We start from the raw sequence: 17,323 nt of genomic DNA, 5'->3' as shown, positions 1-17,323 counted from the left end.
AATAATAGCTTAATATATCTATAGCCTTTTGACGAAATATCATACAATAGTGAATAATTCTTTGAGCATATCTTTACGAACCTAAAATACAGTCTAATCAGTTTTAATCAAAGTAGTAATCCCTCACCAAAAATCACGTTTTAAACACTTAAACCAAAATAATCAATATTTAAATTATATAAGTGTGATAGTGATAGGAGTCAATCTCAAACCGAACAATATATACAAAAAATACAGTTGTACTATAGTTGCGTGGTCTTTCGAACATCCATGCATTAACGTTATAGAAACCAACTTCATTTTGTGTTCACTTAATATTCATATATATATATATATAGCCTATATATAGCCTATATATATAGCCTATATATAGCCTATATATATAGCCTATATATATAGCCTATATATATATTAATGACCATATATATATATATATATTAATGATCATATATATATATAGATGTATATATATATATAATTAAATATATAGCATATATATATAGTATAGGATAGTTTACAGTATGTTTTATGATACTTGAATAATGTTCGAACTTGTACTTCACATGCCAATATACAATGCTACCGTATCGCTTGATATCAGAAATACCAACAAATAGGTAAGGATGTATCATATAACTCTACACTGTAATAGAATTATGTACCAAGGTACATGTTACTGATTATATAATATATAACTGTATAATGTCATAAAACTGTACAACAATATAATTGTAACTCGTAATGTAATGTATAACTTTACAATGTAATACAATGTAACTATTTTAATGTAAATCATTTGTATTACATTCGGCACTTTGTGGAAATCATACAATTCGAAATTTACACACATGGAAAGGCCGTATAGATATTTATAACAGCAATAATATTAACTTTATATTGTCTTCAGTGTTTCTTTGTTATACAATGGAATTGTGTGATGATGAGAGTTAGCTGAATAATCCTTCAATCAAGTTAAAGAGTTATTCCAGTGGTTAATCAATTTGCTCGATATTTTCCGTGCATCTTTAGGTCAAAACATAGATTTTTAATAGCATATGGTATGGCAAAGATACGATTTTTTTTATCAAATTAGGGGATATTTTTGCTATTGCATCTGGCAACGGAGTGAATGATATCATCACAGCAATTCAGCTGAAAATGTTTTTGTTTTCCCTTTACAATATCTGTACCGCTTGTTCACAGAGGGTAGTAATATTCTATACAAAGTAAAAAAAGTGGCATTTTGATGAAAGTCCATAAACAGAGAATATTGACAAGTAAGGAAATATATTCAAAATGTGTCACATTTAAACAATAAAGCAACAAGAAGTTTATATCAGAAGAAAGCTTTTGTATAGTCTGTACTTTGTAGACATCATATGACAACCTACTGTGATACACTTCCTGGAAGAATCCAGGGTTTAGCCAGTCAAAGTAGGTCTCACTCAATCAACTATCAATCAGCTCAACTCAACTCAACTCAACTATATAATTTCGTCTTAAACTATATAAGTTGCGAACAAGATATTAAAATGAGTTTTGAAGTAACAATGTTTTGATCCTCCCTCTCTTTAATATTGAAGTAAGGTAACTAGCAGGTCCATCCTTCCATCTGTAGTATAGCGCTCATCTCATCGTCGGCTTCAACAAACTCTATTAGTTCTTTGGAGGCATAAATCTCAGGAAGATGAACATTTTGTAATTGACCTCTGGCACGTTCGACCTTCTTAATGAATATATCAATCGGCAGCCCGTGCACTTTAATGTGAGGATATAGATATGGAAATGTGACCGCGGGAATTTTGAGTCTCGACAAAACCTCGAAAAGATAATACCATGTTTTGATTCTATAAAACAAAAACAAACATAAGAAACAAGAATTTACAAGAGTTTAAGGTAAACACCGATGCTGTTTAGTTAACGTATTGTAAAAATGCAACAGGCGTAAGATAAAAAGTGATTTGGTTGCAAATTCATACTTTAATTACATTACTTCTTAACCTACCAGTTGATGACAGAACTTGACTTAGCTAATAACCGAAGAGACACTATATGTAGAAAAGCTGAAAGACTTGTATACAAAGAGCCTGGTTATAAATATTACAGTAATGAAAGTTAATTAATGTAAAATATACCATAAAGTAACGAAAGGATATATGCGTCGATTCAAAACATAGTTTGATGTCATTATCTTGAAATTCAAGAAACAAAAATATCGTATCATACGAAGCATTCACGGATCTAGGGCTGCGGGATGTACATTGGTACCCCCCCCCCCCCCCTCCCCACAACAAAACGGTAATTATTAGCACAACCTTGTGTGCAGTCCTAATTATGGACCAAATTATAGAAAATATAGGAAAGAAGAAAATTAAGATTCCTCAGTCAGATTTACTTTTTTTCTCATTTATTTAAAATGTAACTTGACTATGTATTCAACATTTGGATGGTATTATAGTAAACAAGGAATCCTGTCGAAACTTTTATCACAAATCGATGGCAGAGAGGTGCTCTAACTTATTAATGACGTCATCAATACCTTTCTTTTTCTTTCAGTTGCAAGCGGAAGTGGTGTGGATGCTGTTTTTCTTTGAGGTATAACAGAGGACTATTGGATCCAAGCTTGTCCCCCTCATCCAATGAAGATGTATCCAGAAAGGTATTTTCCCAGGAAGAATGTTCTATGAAAATTAATATGCAATATAAGAAACATTAATAACAATATGCTTGAAAATGAAGAGGGTAATTGCTAAGAAGAATCATTTCTCGAAAAGTGAAAAAGGAAAGAAACCATCTCGCGTATAGCATTGGAGGAATAAGCATTCGTATTATTAAGTTCGTATGATGACAAATGTATGACAAATGCTATTTTGATTGAGTGGTGAGCATCTTCGTTACCCCAAACTCCCACCCCTACGGCTTTCCTTAACCAAATTGTCTCCTCTTTACATTTTACGCATTCCTCCATCATATAATACTTGAAGTATGTATGTTTTGAGTGACAATCAAAAATTCCAAATAGGGAAATGATTTACATACTCAAATATGCACAACGAGATGTTTGTTTTCATTCTCGTTTTGATATATGGGGCATCACTACATGCACGTATCTAGTTATACCTTGACTCGAATACGATGACCGAAACCTGATTCCAGATGGACGTGTCGATGCCGTCTTTAATTTTGCTTTCAGATCATCGCTTGTACCGTTTATATCTGTAAGGTAATCTACAAAATACAAAGAAAATACATGTCCTTAAATTTACGAATTCTGACCGATGATATAACAAGTGGGGAAATCCCGGTGCCCGGGACGCAGAGTATCAAGGACGAAAAACATAACCACCGATTGGCTGATGACATGTCTTAAAGTCAACAAATGGTGCATCTTGGATCTTCAAGACTGTTCAGTGCAGTTCTTAAAAGTTCTCTCCATATATCCACCAACTGGGAATCACCCATGCCCAAAAATAGTTGGGTTCGGATGAGAATGTGGACTCTCTTTTCTTTTACTTTATTTTTTTTTGGGGGGGGGGGGTCGCTCTTGGCTACTCCAATGGCTATAACAGTGTAATCATCGACCTATCACAATTTTTAAAAGGTAGAGTTACAATAAAATAGCATCGTATTACATTATATAAATTCTTAAGCGACAGACGCGATCTCTTTACAAGAAAGAAAAAAACGTGCGTAATAAACAGTCAATTGCTAACGTGAAACTGTTTGTAGAATTCGTTTGTGAAGGGGTTGTCAGTGAACGCATTATCTCACCCAGCAACAATTTCCTCATGGCCAAAGATTTTGCGTTATCCAGAGCGGTCCTTTTGGCATATGTGGGTATAAGAGGATCAGCACCGTTGGCTAGCAATAATCGCACTAGATTAGTGTACCCATTCTCGACTGCATCGTGTAAAGGTCTGTGAAAAGTACACCAAATATCAACGTTTCAGATGTGTTACATGTGAAGTTATTCAACCCAGAAATGACCGTCAAAAATATGAATCACCGATATATAATAGCACATATTTTTCCTTCGGGGTAACTTCTATTAAGTATTACTTAATGTTTTCATACATATAAACTAACCACATATACGTTACCCATTCATTTCCAGCCGTGCTACGGGACAGTTTGGTATCCGTAAAGAAACCGATACGGCAAGTCCGTTCTGCGACAGCACGTTTTATCAATAAATCTTTTTATAACATATGCGGGTCTACCGCAATTTGTGAGAGGGAAAATCCCTGGTGAACTAGGAATTAGCATAATTGCATATTTCAATATGATGGTATGACTTAGCTAATGCAAGTTTCGTTGATCAAAGTAATAGTTCTTGTTTTAATACCCGTAGTGAGTCCGCCCTTGTAGCATAGCTGCTTGTACTCGGCCTCATTGATTTGTATTTTATACTTATGACATTTAACAATCTAGTATTGGTATTAGTACACAATTATGTACTCGTATATAGTCGCTCTTGGTGTCTTGGACTTGTACTCATACGAAGAAAATTCGGATAATGTCCCATTCGTCGCCGGCTGGTTTATTTTGGACTACAGCATTCTATGATAAGAAATTATACTTGTACTCGAACTCATGTTATTATACTTGTAACACTAATCTGTCAGTTGGTAGGCGAATCGAATATATTTTTTATCTGGTAGTCGTGATGGTATCCTAATGCTCTAGTTTATTTTAAGTCGAATGTTTCAAAAGCACGTGATATCATACTAAAAAATGTAAAAGTGCCATATAAATCACAATCCGCTAATTTAGTCGCTCTACCAATGACGAAATGACGCTTTACGAAATATTTGATAAACTTGACAAAAATAGGCAATGCATTTACATTTTCTGAAACAAAACAAAACTAAGCGATTTGTAACTCTCTTACCCACGATCAAACTTATTTCTACACGCAATGTTCCTGGTGGACTAAATTTACCAAAAGTACATTCCAGGTATATGTCTTTCTTTTCTTGATCGAGAGAACTACATTCCAGATTAGAAGCAATATGAACAAAGTCATTGGAAATACAACTTTAACCCTCCACCACATTGCAATACGCAAAAATATATATGTACTATGTATATCACAATCTTAAGTGATCGTTAAGCCAGCTTATTACCCTACCTTGTTCCATCGTAAGAGCTAACGTTAACATCCGCCCCACAAAGTATCAACTGTTCAGCTATCCATAATCTACCGAAGACACAACATTCATGAAGCGGCGTGAAGCCTGCATTGTCCTTCTTGTTCACGTCATCATGAAACCCACTATCTAAGCAGTATCGGAGGCTATTCTGGACACACAAAAAAAACGTAAACATATTTTCTGTTTGATGTCATTGTCGAGAGCTTCAGAATAATCATTATTTATGTACACGAAAGTGGTGAATTCTACTTCATATTATTGTATATAATTATTTATGACTGGTACTATTAAGGGAGAGAGACTTATAGTTGATTCGTTTGGTTAATTTCTGTCAACTTGGACCAGAAACTTACAAAACCATGTATTTAACTTATTCCACCATTAATTTGATTTGTGTTTAGGATGATACACTTTCATATCATTGAGCTGCCTTTACAATTAACATCAATTGTGAATATGTTTGTAATTATCCACTTATAGGAATCAGTGGGACGAGATTATGACGCAACGTTTATTGGTAACGGAATAGCAGAATGTTTGAAACGAAGACTGCATATAGTATTTACTGAACCGGATTAAAACTACCTGATTACATAAGATAAACCACTACTTGAAATGAAGTTCCATGAACAGGAAGAAATCGGTACTTATGATTATGTAGCAATTTCTGGAACTTGATAAGCCCTCTCTAAGCTTAAGTACTATCACAGAACCCAATCCTGGTTAGCTATCAATACTATTCTTGCAAAGGAATAATACACCACCTAATACATCACCTCTATTCTCACAAGTATTTCCACTTGTCAACTGGGTCCCATTGTGTGCGCATGGAATTACTAATTTCGTTTGCTCTGAATGAAGTTTTGATTGCAAAGGGTCAAAAAGATTCATCATGATTAGTTTAACTTCCTCAATTCATTTAACTGCGGCTAACGAACATGACTGCGGGAGGTCTCTGTGTCAATATATACTTAACCCACAAACTGATATCTGAATTGCATCAATTCGTGGCGTCACATCTTATGTTACCATTACAGTCATCCTTACTTAAAAAGCATAATGGAGATGACCTCATCATGTTAAGGCTATCTTGATCAACGAAAGCAATCAATCAATCCAAAACTTTATATAACGCCCAAAGTCAAGCAATGCTCAGTGACTCTTAGAATCACGTAAATGTTCTTGAGAAAATACAAGTCTCAAATTTCCTTAAAAGTGTTGGTATGAGCAGCTGTTGCAATGTCAGAGGGAATTATGTTCCAAAGTTCATGAGCTGCAACAGAGAACGATCGACGGCTACGTGAGAAAAGCATCCAGTTTGGTTGCCAAGCTTCCAAATGACGTGTGTGTCCTTACAATAACTCTCCGATGTACGTAGACCGGGTATTTTTGTTTATAGGACATGAGATTATGAACAGACTTAAGAAATTATAAGTTGTTGTTGCTTTTTTTTTAATATGAGGACAATTTGAGAATACCTTAGAATTCAATCGAACAATCCTGTGCAGAATAGTCTCACCGGATGTTTTATGAACCGACAGTGCAATGCGTGTAAATTCTGGAAAGATAATAATGAAAGGATATTCAATAACACTACAATGTGGCAGTCAACGAATTGTGAGAACTGCTTATCTTTACTAACAGATGCATCACCAGTATGGCAACATCTATAGGATACAAATGACAAAGAAACGAAGCTTTATGTTTCTATTACTATAGTTGTATCATCATTAAGATTATTATCTTTCTTATTCTTTAGCAGAGCAGTATATAATTTGTCTGAAACATGTCTCGCATAATCTGTTAATATATGAGTTTTGAGTAAAATCAGCAGCAAGACATCTAAACTATTTTTTTTTTCAGAGTAGCAGCCACTCGTATGTACCAAAATAATAAATGTTATTCTGTTCATGCACGAAGTAGAAATAACATGCCGAACTCTAAGACATAAATTGGATACAATCTCAATTGCTAAACATAAAGTTTGAGGCTTCAGTCACGCCTCGTTGAATCCAAACAATATCTAATTTTCTTTGCCGTACAATTCCCATAACAGTGACTAGTGTTACGACTACAATTTATAAATTTCTATTCATAGAACAATCTGGCAAAGTTGCTGGTAATTATCCTTGAACAATATTGAATATTAAAGATTTGACATGAACAGGCAAAGTTTGTGAAGCAACCACAAGCAACCATGCATAGACGTTACCTTTTGGTGCGGACAGCAACTCATGCCTTGTTCTCTGTTGTTTTCGATTCAAATTTTTTGGATGCGATTTCTTTGACGAAATTGTCTAGACACGCAAAAATGTAAAATTGATAATTAATACAACAATACAACTTAAATGAAATTTTGATTTAAATTGAAGATGCATATTCTCTATTAAAACATTTATTCCAAGGCCAGTTTAACTTTAACGAAACACAAATAAATCAAGTGGCGAATTATGTAACTTATGGGCCTCTTTGTGATGAGTTGTCAACCGATAAGACCTTTATGAGTTCCGGAACTACAATATTCTGGTTTTCTTTAAGCTATTTTTATCTGCCTCTGTTCTGCTTGGACTAATTGTGTTTATTTGGAGGTTAACATCGACCAACGTAAAAGACATTTGATGCTGGTAATCTGATTTCAGTTACCAAGGGTCAACACCCTTTTGAACCTTTCAAATTTTACAGGCAGATTGAAGACAAAGTGATACGAATTAGGCCCAATATTATCCAACTATGAAAGTTGTTATATCCAATTATTGCGAGCTATAAATATGCTACCATCCAGTGCTACTTACCGAATGGTACGACCGAGTAAACAGCCTCTCTGACCCAATCCTCATTAATATTTTTTTCTCCTTTGGGCAGTCTTCGTTCTGTTTCCTTCTCTTATGATATCGGCTTCCATCAGAAGTGTATGATTGACTGCCGGCATTGCAAATCTTCATTTTGATATGATCACTTGCCTTAAGGACAACTCGTGCCGATTTCCTCTTTAAATGTCTTGTTTTTAAAGCAGCAAGTTCGGTATCTTCTTCCTCAGTTATTGTACGTGTTACCGTGCGATCATTTGGAGCACAGGCAAACTCTGATAAAGGCTCAATCTCTTGTTTTGGAGATGTTGGGGTTGTATTTTCAACCCCACCTTTTCCAGAGTTGTTCACGTCCAGTTTCAAGAGATTGATACCGTCAACATGTTCTTCCAAGTTAATGGTACAGGAATCGGCCATTTTGGAAACGATATTATATTCCTCTTTGATGGTGTCACTTCCAGTTCGATTATGGTCTTTACCATTACATTTAGCTGTGCTGTTCTTCGGATCATGTGATTGTGATGCTTTAACTGTATGTGCCTTTATGCCTTTCTGACATTCAACGCTCGGTGTCTCGACGTCCTTTCCTACTTTTCTGAAATATACGTCCCCATCAGACTTCTCAACAAAAGAGAACTTTTGCTTTTGCTTTTGCCAAACGTCTAAGATTGACCCTAGAGATGCTCTCCTGTTATGTTTTTGCGGTGACATGGCAAGTGTCATTGGAACTATAACCTCCTGCAAGAACGTCCCATAAGACATCGTCAACCCTTCCCGTGATTCTAATTTATCTTTCAAGAAGTAATCCCTTTCCGGTTGCGCTTGCTTGAGGTTCAAAACTTGGTTTGAATTTTCAGTACTTTGATGAATTTTCCTGGAATTGTGTCCTTGATTATGACTTTTAAATGATTCTCGACTCAAAGTGTCCGTTGTTGTGTTACCTGAGTAAGAAATACACCTTTTCTGGGTCTCCGTGTCTTCGTGGTCCATGTAACGGAAATTTGTAACCTGTGACTTTTCACACCGTTTTTTGGCAAGATGATCTGTTTTGGGTCCATCAAAAGTCTTGCAGGCAACACTGCTCGGTGCTTTAAGTGCGACGTCATGATTTTCATGGTTCGAGTTCCAAGATTTCACCGTTTGATATTGGTTAGGTTTTCGTTCCTTCTGTGAACTGTTTGGGCTAATCGTGGCAGATCTCATCGCAATATTTCGACTCATATGTGGTAACGTTCTACCAGTCAAATCTGTTACCTCCTCGTTAGCGCTATTCCATCTAATTTGTGGCTTTGACTGAAATCCAGCGATCAAATTTCCATCAAGGCTGTTGCTGTTCGTCCCATATCTGGATACGTTCCGTTTGCTTGCGACGGGTGTAATATTGTGTTTTCCGTGTTTGTTTGAAGTGAGGGCTCGAAATAATATATTATCCTCATTGTAATGAATTGTCTTCCTTTTGTCGTAAGCTGATGCAGATCCTGTCGTAACCTTTCGATTTTTGCCAGCCGTTCTCACTTTGGTAGCAATATCATTGGGAGCATGACAGTGACGTCGCTGAGGAACTGCAAAACCAGCAGAACTTTGTGTTGCGCTATGTTGAGGCGGCGTCACATGAGTAATACTGAACTCTCGTGGGTAGGTGGTACTCTCTCCGACTGGAAATTGTTGAGAACGTTTTCGTAAACGGCGACAGGCATGACGACCCAAAGGATGTCCGTTTTGAATTGTCGACAGCGAAATCCTCTGCTGCTCAATGGAAGCATTTCTTGTCCCAAGCTGCCGAACTTTGTTCACATCTTGAGAATGAATATTACTCATAGATAGATGCGACGAAGGAAGTTGAGTAGAAACAGTGTGGCATTGTCCATTCGGTAACCGTGATGAAATGTGTCCCAGCATATCGCTTTTGTTGTTGACTGCTTCTGGAGAAGCATTAGCCCAAATAGCCCCCAGAGAATAGCTATTGTCAACATCGTGATTTTGAACGTACAGCGGGAGCGGTGACGTACCCTGGCTCAAACGAGGTCGCTTGTACAAAGCTGCAAAGCATTCCCTACCTGCAGGGTTACAAAATTGATTTGCTTGCAGTTCACCTACACTTCGCGTAGCATTTCTCTTCAGATTAATGTGCTCTTTCCGGCGACGATGGACATTATAGTGCATTAATGATTCTGCCGGATTGGGCCTTGAATGATGGACGTCCAATCCGTGAAGCTCACTGCGATGGTTTCCTGAATGCGATCTTCTGGAGAGGCTAGGTGTGTCCCGGAAAGATGCATAAGGATGCCCACCTGTACTAAAATTCACTTCTTTGCTCCTTTGTGTTTGAATTGCATCTGCAATTTGGGGAGGCAGCATAAACAGCTCGTTTGGTGAATGATTTTGTCTCAAATCGCTTAATTTCAATACCGATGAATTGTTGTTGACGTTCTCTTGAACTTGATGACTTGCATAATGGTTTCCAGATCTCAGGATTGGGTCTTGTTGTCTCGAAAATTGTAGATGTTGTTGGAGGACCTCGTTTAGATGTTGATTACGATAGTAAGCATCTACTTGGGACATGTATAGATCTGTCCTCATGTCATATGCAACATGTCCGTTGATCATTGGGTAGTTCAAGGTACTCTGCGGGAAATTGGCCATTGCTGTGCGGTGTTTCACACATATGTTACATGACAGGCAACAAGATAAGGTATGTTCAACTGGTGAAATTTAAAAGTAAAAGGAGAAAATAAAACACAACAAATCATAGAACGATGACTACTGCGCTGACGAAGGAAAAAAGAAGTAACCAATTTATTATTTCGGTTTGCAAATTGATGTACAGTAAAGTTTAGTAAAGATCAATCATGTGCCATATGCCAGATCTGTAAGAAGCGTAGCTTTTAAGGATCTACGACGCACAAGACGAATTTCCATTACCGTTTCGTTGCGCAGAATATTTAAATTTGACACTTAAAGTGGCCAATTAAGGCCAGTAATCTTTAAAACCGTGTTTTTAAGGCACACAGGCATACAACCCTCTGCAAATTCGACTGTAGAAAGTACTTCACAACTATAGCTATAGCAGGTTTACAATAATTTATACTATGTAAACCGTAGGAGTATGTTGTTAATGTGCGGTTTTCATATCCAGGATATATATCATTTTATACGGGCTTGAAATTCAAAATTGAAAATATGCGAGCTCAGCGTTGTTTTGCCTACCTGCATATTGAATCTCGTTTTCGGTACAAACTGAAATGCAAGACTAGATTAACTACGCATGCCGAATGTATTAAATTTAGCCATGTTAAAATTAGTATAATATCACATGCAAAACAAGCAACGAAAGTATGTTCTCGGTGTACTGTGAATTGTAGCTTATACGGTAAGTCCTTTTGACGGTCGTGTAGAAAAAAGCTGCGCTAGGTACAAAGAGTGCTGCCGCAATTGATTTCGAATTTACGGCAGTGCGTAATACAGCGATAATCATCTATAGTGCGTGACCGAGAGTCGAACGTTCACTATAGCCTTCAATGATCATATCGAGTTTATACTCTTTCAGCTTTGCCGGTGTTTCACGCATATTTTACCGCTTAATTCATGCGAAAACATTCACCAACAAATTTAGATACAGGGTAGTTTCCCCCCCCCCTTCCCCTCCATGTTTAAAAATTATTTTGAGGATCTAATAAAAAAATATAGAGGTGTATATGGTATTTCATGCGTTGGTAAAACACAATGGGATTTACATTCCACAGTCCGATTGTGCGAATGGACTGCGAATTACGAAGTATGAGGACTCTTATTTGAACAAATGGTTATTGTTTGATATTTCTTGAAAGCGTTTGTCTTGACTGCAGAAACATTTCTTTTGAACAATACTACCAGAATATCTAACTGTATAATATGTAACGCACTCTACAGTGAACCATTTCCAAGCGATAAACATGGCCTACCTGTTTATTTTGGTACCTTTTACGTATAAACATCTGCAGGATACGTGAATGAATAATATGTAGAGACCATCGGCAAAGTCGTTATGCTTTTAAGTCATTCCGTGACAAGGTGTGCTTTATACATGTTTGCCACAATAGCTAACACGCAATTACAGAATAATTTGGTAAGAAAATCTACTTCTTATCCAATAAGAATCGGTAATGGTTGTTTGTTAAAAGTTGTACTTTGGAACTTGGATCCACACGTTCCTTCGGACTGGGCTATAAATATATATATATATATATATATATATATATATATATATATATATATATATATATATATATATATATATATATATATATATATATATATATATATTATTTATGTGTAAGTGTGTTTGTTTGTTTCTTTGTGTATATAAGAAAGAACATACATACACACAATTGCTGCCAACCCGTTCTCCTGTGTGTGCGGGGGAGGGGTGGGGGGTATAAATATATATGTATAATATCGAGCAGACATTGCTATTTTCTTTTCCACTACTATCGCAATATGGTTGGCATTTTCTTTATTTGGACACATTGAGATGATTCTTTGTAATCTATTCACAGAACATACCAACAATATTCGTAAATTATCAGGCCTGGTGATCGCCATACTCAGTGACGTAACCAGACTTTTTCATCTGGTGGGGGTGCAAAGAGTTCGAGTTCAGCCATTAGGAAACTGTCAGTTAAGCACAATAGTCCATCGATTTTATAACATTAATCGGCTTAAATCTGCGTCGACGCTGGGAACAATATTTCGGTAAGGCCTGTACTAACGACTGATCAGCCTGTGTGAGTTCACACATGCGATGTCGAAATTGCATAATATATCCATACTGCAGCTTCCAAGTCACAATATCGGATTTACTTCTGACGGTCGATAGAATGATGGTATAAAGTTATAAACAATTACACATGATATAACAAGCATGGTATCAGGTATCTCGTTGGGTAGAGTGTGTGTGGCGAGGAGAGGGAGAAGGGGGAGCCTCTTAGCGATGACAGTAAGCAAAATGATAGAACTATAATTAATTTGAGACGCAATTTGGCTGCTGTTAATTTGAGAATTCCCTTCAATTACGGATTAACGTCAACCGTGAACTGGTTTAACTGAGCATTTTGATGATTTCAAATAATTTTCGCCCAACCGCTTGTTTTGGCCCACCAATATCATTGCGTGGCAAGTTGGGGAAAACTCATTTGACTGATATTCCCGCCTCCTTCCCAACCCCCCCCCCCTCATCCCCCCCAACAAACCCCACTGGTTACGCCACTGACCATACTATTCGTACGTGCGTGAAACTCTTTTGAGTATACAGCAGCTTTTGCTACGCCGTGCATTAGTATGTATAGCCTATATTTGCTCTTCCGCGGTACCATATACCAACATATATATATATACTATTATATATATATATATATATATATATATATATATATATATATAAATATATATATATATATATATATATTTATATATATATATATATATATATATATATATATATATATATATATATATATATATATATATATATATATCAATACAGATATAGATATATATCAGATATATATATATGTGTGTGTGTCAATAAAGGCATATGGAAAGAAAGTACGGGATAACCTCTTTTCAGAACCTATACCCCCCCCCTTCCCACCCAACTCATCCCCCGCCCATCCTTGCACACATTCTACAGACACAGTTCTTTATTTTATAGCCAAATTAAACACATTTCGGTCTTCCGAGTTATCTGTATATCTTGTTCAATATTTGTATGTAATATTACAAAGACACTAATAATATACTCACAGTGCAGTATTTCCGATTTCCAAATATTGTGATGTCACAGTTTTACCTAATGTGCCTTCCCTCTTGCAATCGAAGAAATGTTCCCTGGTCATTCCAAAAAGCAGCTTTATGCTAGTTGCTTCTTTCTTTCTTTTCAAGTTAAAAAGTAGGACTTGAACCCTTGCAACTCAGCCGGAAACTTTCCAGAATCTATCACGATAATGCATAGGGCAGACATGTATTCGAGCTATTTAACAGTGTGGTATCGTGCAATATATTCACTATACCCGCAACAAGATTGTTCATATCCAATAGACTTTCTCAATGGTTCAATGCATATTCTAAAAGTACATTTCCAAACAAAGAGTCTCAATGAAATTGTTTTGAATGATCACAGATTCGCATGACTTTGAACCGTGCGTTAATGACGCTACACGATCCAAACGATAATATATACTGTAGTAGCTTATCGGCTGCAGCCCTGTATTTTCTTTTGTCTTTCATTTCTGCTGAAGGAGCACGTTAAAGTGTATCCTTTTGTTAACAAACTAAAAGCCAGTTTCTAATTCGCCTTCCTACGTCAGTTCAGTTCAGTTTTAAACTTTCAAGAGGTTATGGCATGGATACAAATAATAAATGAAGTCAACTATTGTGCACGATGTTGCAAGCGTTCATAGCGGAACTCCCCCTACGCGAATGTTTCAAGGGAGCATATATACGCAACCATCACCATCGGTCAGTTTGGTGAAGAGAGAGCCATCTTCCATTTTGGAAGATATCATAAATTTAATGTTCCTACACACACAATTGTGTAAATATTACATCATCGTGCCACAGGTGCTTCAACTGTTAATGGTTTGCTTTATGTATAACGATGTTTGTTGTTTTTTTGGCCGTATTTTCTGTAATGGAGGTGGGTGTTACAAAATGCTAAATGTAAAGTAACAAAGCTGTTGACATAATCTAGTGATAAAGATTGCCTTGCAGTGTCAAAACTGTTTACCTTGAAAATGTGGAAGAAGACACAAAGTAAAAGTTTTCAGATCCTCGTGACACATTATGAAATCACAGATTTACAAAACGAAAGACCCAAGAATAAAGTTTTCAACTCGATATCGTCCAAAACGGTGCTGTGGTCGAGTGGATAAAGGCGGTGGCATTTGATGCAATGAGACTTATCAATCGGGAGGTTCAGGGTTCGATCCCCGGCCGGGTCATAGCAATGTCCAGTGTTGTTTTTGTTTTTCGTCCAAGAGTAATCTACGGTTTCCTGGTCTGAAATGACTTTTTAAATTGAAAGAATTCCAAATTTGAGTTTCGAAAAATAGAGAATTGTATATAAGCCTCCCCGACGAAGTTGTTATCCGTAAGGGCTGAGCCCCTGCGTGCTTCGAGGTCCAAATTTCGTCGTCACTTAAGTGTCGTAAAAAATACTGCATGAGCTCTTTTTAAATTACGGAGCACAAGTTGTGTTACTTATTTGGAAGAAGCTGTTCATGACAACGATCTCTTTCATATAAGCCAAAGCCAAAGATGGAGTTGGATTTGTGTCTCATTTAACATAAAACAAAAGCAAACCGCGTGTATATATACAGACCTTTCATCGATGATTTAAAGGTAGTTAGTATAGGCCCCCGATTATAGCACGCTATAATTGCTAGAAGTTTTCAAAAAGTACTTTCCTGAAGGTCTTTACTCTCGAAATTGTTCTCAGACAGAGAAGCCAAAGATGTTCTAAGATTTTCAAAGAAGTTCTAAGCCAAAGATGGAGTTTGGATAGTGTTTTATTTAACATAACAAAAACGGAACCGCGTGTATATATACAGACCTTTCATCAGTGCTTGAAAGGTATAGTCAGTATAGGCCCCAAATTATAGCACGCTATAATTGCTAGAAGTTTTCAAAAAGTAATTTCCTGGAGGTCTTTACTCTCGAAATTGTTCTCAGACATTTTTAAGGAACACGCAAGATGACTGAATGTCTCAGTGAGATAAATTTCCTCGAAGGTTGTAATAAAAACAGTTTCAGATTTACAGGTGATGTAGAACTGGATATCATAGGAAATATTTGTATAAGGACACCACTAACAGATTAAACAATTATTATCAAATCGAAAGTGGTTTGAATAATTTTAGTACTTCAGACCTGCAGACTATACTGCTGTTTTTTGAAAATAAATCGTCGCAAAACATTTTGAACGTCAAAAATTAAGATGATTCCAAATTTGATTTGCCACGGGCTGGATTTTTTTTTCCTTAAAGCGAATTTTGTTTCGCCGAAATCGAGAGGAAACCTTGGAACGAAGCGGACAAAATAAAATCAGGGTGGATAAATTACATCACGTGACTACCAGTGAGTCTCATCTTTTTGTTTTGTAGAGATAGCTGCCAACAGCTCAGTTTATTATTGTCTAGACACACTTTACACGCTATAGACGTTAGATCATCTTTGATTTACGTAGTATCTCTTACCCTCTCTACGAAATGTAAGATATAAGATACCGCCGTATTCATGAGCATCTAAAATGGACTTCACTCGATAAATCAGTGTAGCCAAGTATTTGATATCGCTTATATTATATGATGTGAGAAATGAATGGTTGTGGAATATCGATTTACATAAATTGGCGGCCGGGTTAGGGCTGGTTATGTGGGGGGGGGGAGAGAGATTGCGTGAACCGAGTGACTTTTAACCTATCCTCGTGAATCCGAAAGAGAGACAGTCTTTGTGGCATATCCCCGATTGTTTTGTCTGACATCCGTTCTGGGGAGGGGTTCAAAGGGGGAGAGGTTCCCCTTCCCCTTTGAGAAATGTTTTTCTCGGTAAGGTGCAAAGTTGAACTGTCGTTTCCATTATGTTCACTATACATCTGTGTAACTGCGAGTCTGTGTTATAAGGGCTAACCCCCCCCCCGTATTTATCTGGTCTCCCCCCCCCCCCCCGCGCAAAAAGATGGTCAGAATGTTTTTGTTTTCTTTAGAAACTCGATTCTGCTTTACCCTGGGCAATTTCTTAGTCCCCCTTCAAAAAAGAAGTCTAGCTACACCCCTCGTACACCCCTCGGCTACGACCCTGAAAAGAGGCCTGCTTATACACATTTTCCAGTACATAATAGCACGTGAGAATAGGTATCTCATATCTCCATATTGACTCAAATGACGATTTTTGTGTTTTTTATTAAAGTCGACAATACAATTCCATATATGACGCACGAACGCTTCACTAAAAGTGTCAATCACTGAATCCAATATGACTCTTTCAGAGGAATCTCGTGCCGTTGTATATGCATATGAAATGCATAGATTATAAGGAAAACTGTTTGAGAAGCAGATCACACTGTGTTATAACAACAAGTAGCCTATCCAGTATAATATACATCATAACTATTTATGTTTCTTTTATCAATCGTCTTGCCGTCCCCGTTTCGTCCCGGAAAATTTCTGTGGGAGCAACCCCCCCCCCCCACCCATCATCTGGCTTCGACACTATATGCGAAGACCAAATGATATTCACATATGAAGGAGAAAGAGGACCTCATTTTCGGATCAATTAAAAAACCAAGAACACATTTAGACATGCACTGTTATTTTATTTTATTATTTT

The 17,323-nt window shown here is 36.8% G+C and overlaps 2 protein-coding genes across 5 annotated transcripts in view; one reads left to right on the top strand and one right to left on the bottom strand.

Moving 5' to 3' along the window:
- LOC139974734 (uncharacterized) overlaps positions 1–14,270 on the bottom strand; it is a 14,431-nt gene extending 161 nt beyond the window's left edge. The window contains exons 1-9 of one of the 2 annotated variants that reach the window (XM_071982110.1): positions 13,742–14,270; positions 7,946–10,662; positions 7,366–7,450; positions 6,632–6,711; positions 5,132–5,301; positions 3,772–3,917; positions 3,121–3,228; positions 2,540–2,681; positions 1–1,847 (exon numbers count right to left, since the gene is read on the bottom strand). The exon at positions 1–1,847 is cut by the window's left edge and continues 161 nt beyond it. In XM_071982110.1, coding sequence (XP_071838211.1) covers positions 1,592–1,847; positions 2,540–2,681; positions 3,121–3,228; positions 3,772–3,917; positions 5,132–5,301; positions 6,632–6,711; positions 7,366–7,450; positions 7,946–10,603 — 3,645 coding nt within the window. In that variant the 5' untranslated portion in view covers positions 10,604–10,662; positions 13,742–14,270 and the 3' untranslated portion in view covers positions 1–1,591. Of the gene's footprint in view, positions 1,848–2,539; positions 2,682–3,120; positions 3,229–3,771; positions 3,918–5,131; positions 5,302–6,631; positions 6,712–7,365; positions 7,451–7,945; positions 10,663–11,901; positions 12,059–13,741 lie in introns of those variants that run through there. The other variant, XM_071982111.1, reaches the window with a different exon arrangement.
- The window catches only part of LOC139974735 (monocarboxylate transporter 13-like), a 50,547-nt gene that overhangs the window by 1,217 nt on the left and 32,007 nt on the right, over positions 1–17,323 (top strand). For all 3 annotated transcript variants that reach the window (XM_071982115.1, XM_071982113.1, XM_071982114.1), the window contains exon 2: positions 2,557–2,659. The gene's annotated coding sequence lies outside the window, so the exon portion shown is untranslated. The remainder of the gene's footprint in view (positions 1–2,556; positions 2,660–17,323) is intronic.

This window comes from Apostichopus japonicus, chromosome 10 (genome assembly GCF_037975245.1).
Source record: "Apostichopus japonicus isolate 1M-3 chromosome 10, ASM3797524v1, whole genome shotgun sequence".
NCBI lineage: Eukaryota > Metazoa > Echinodermata > Holothuroidea > Aspidochirotida > Stichopodidae > Apostichopus > Apostichopus japonicus.
This window is presented reverse-complemented; position numbering and strand designations above follow the sequence as displayed.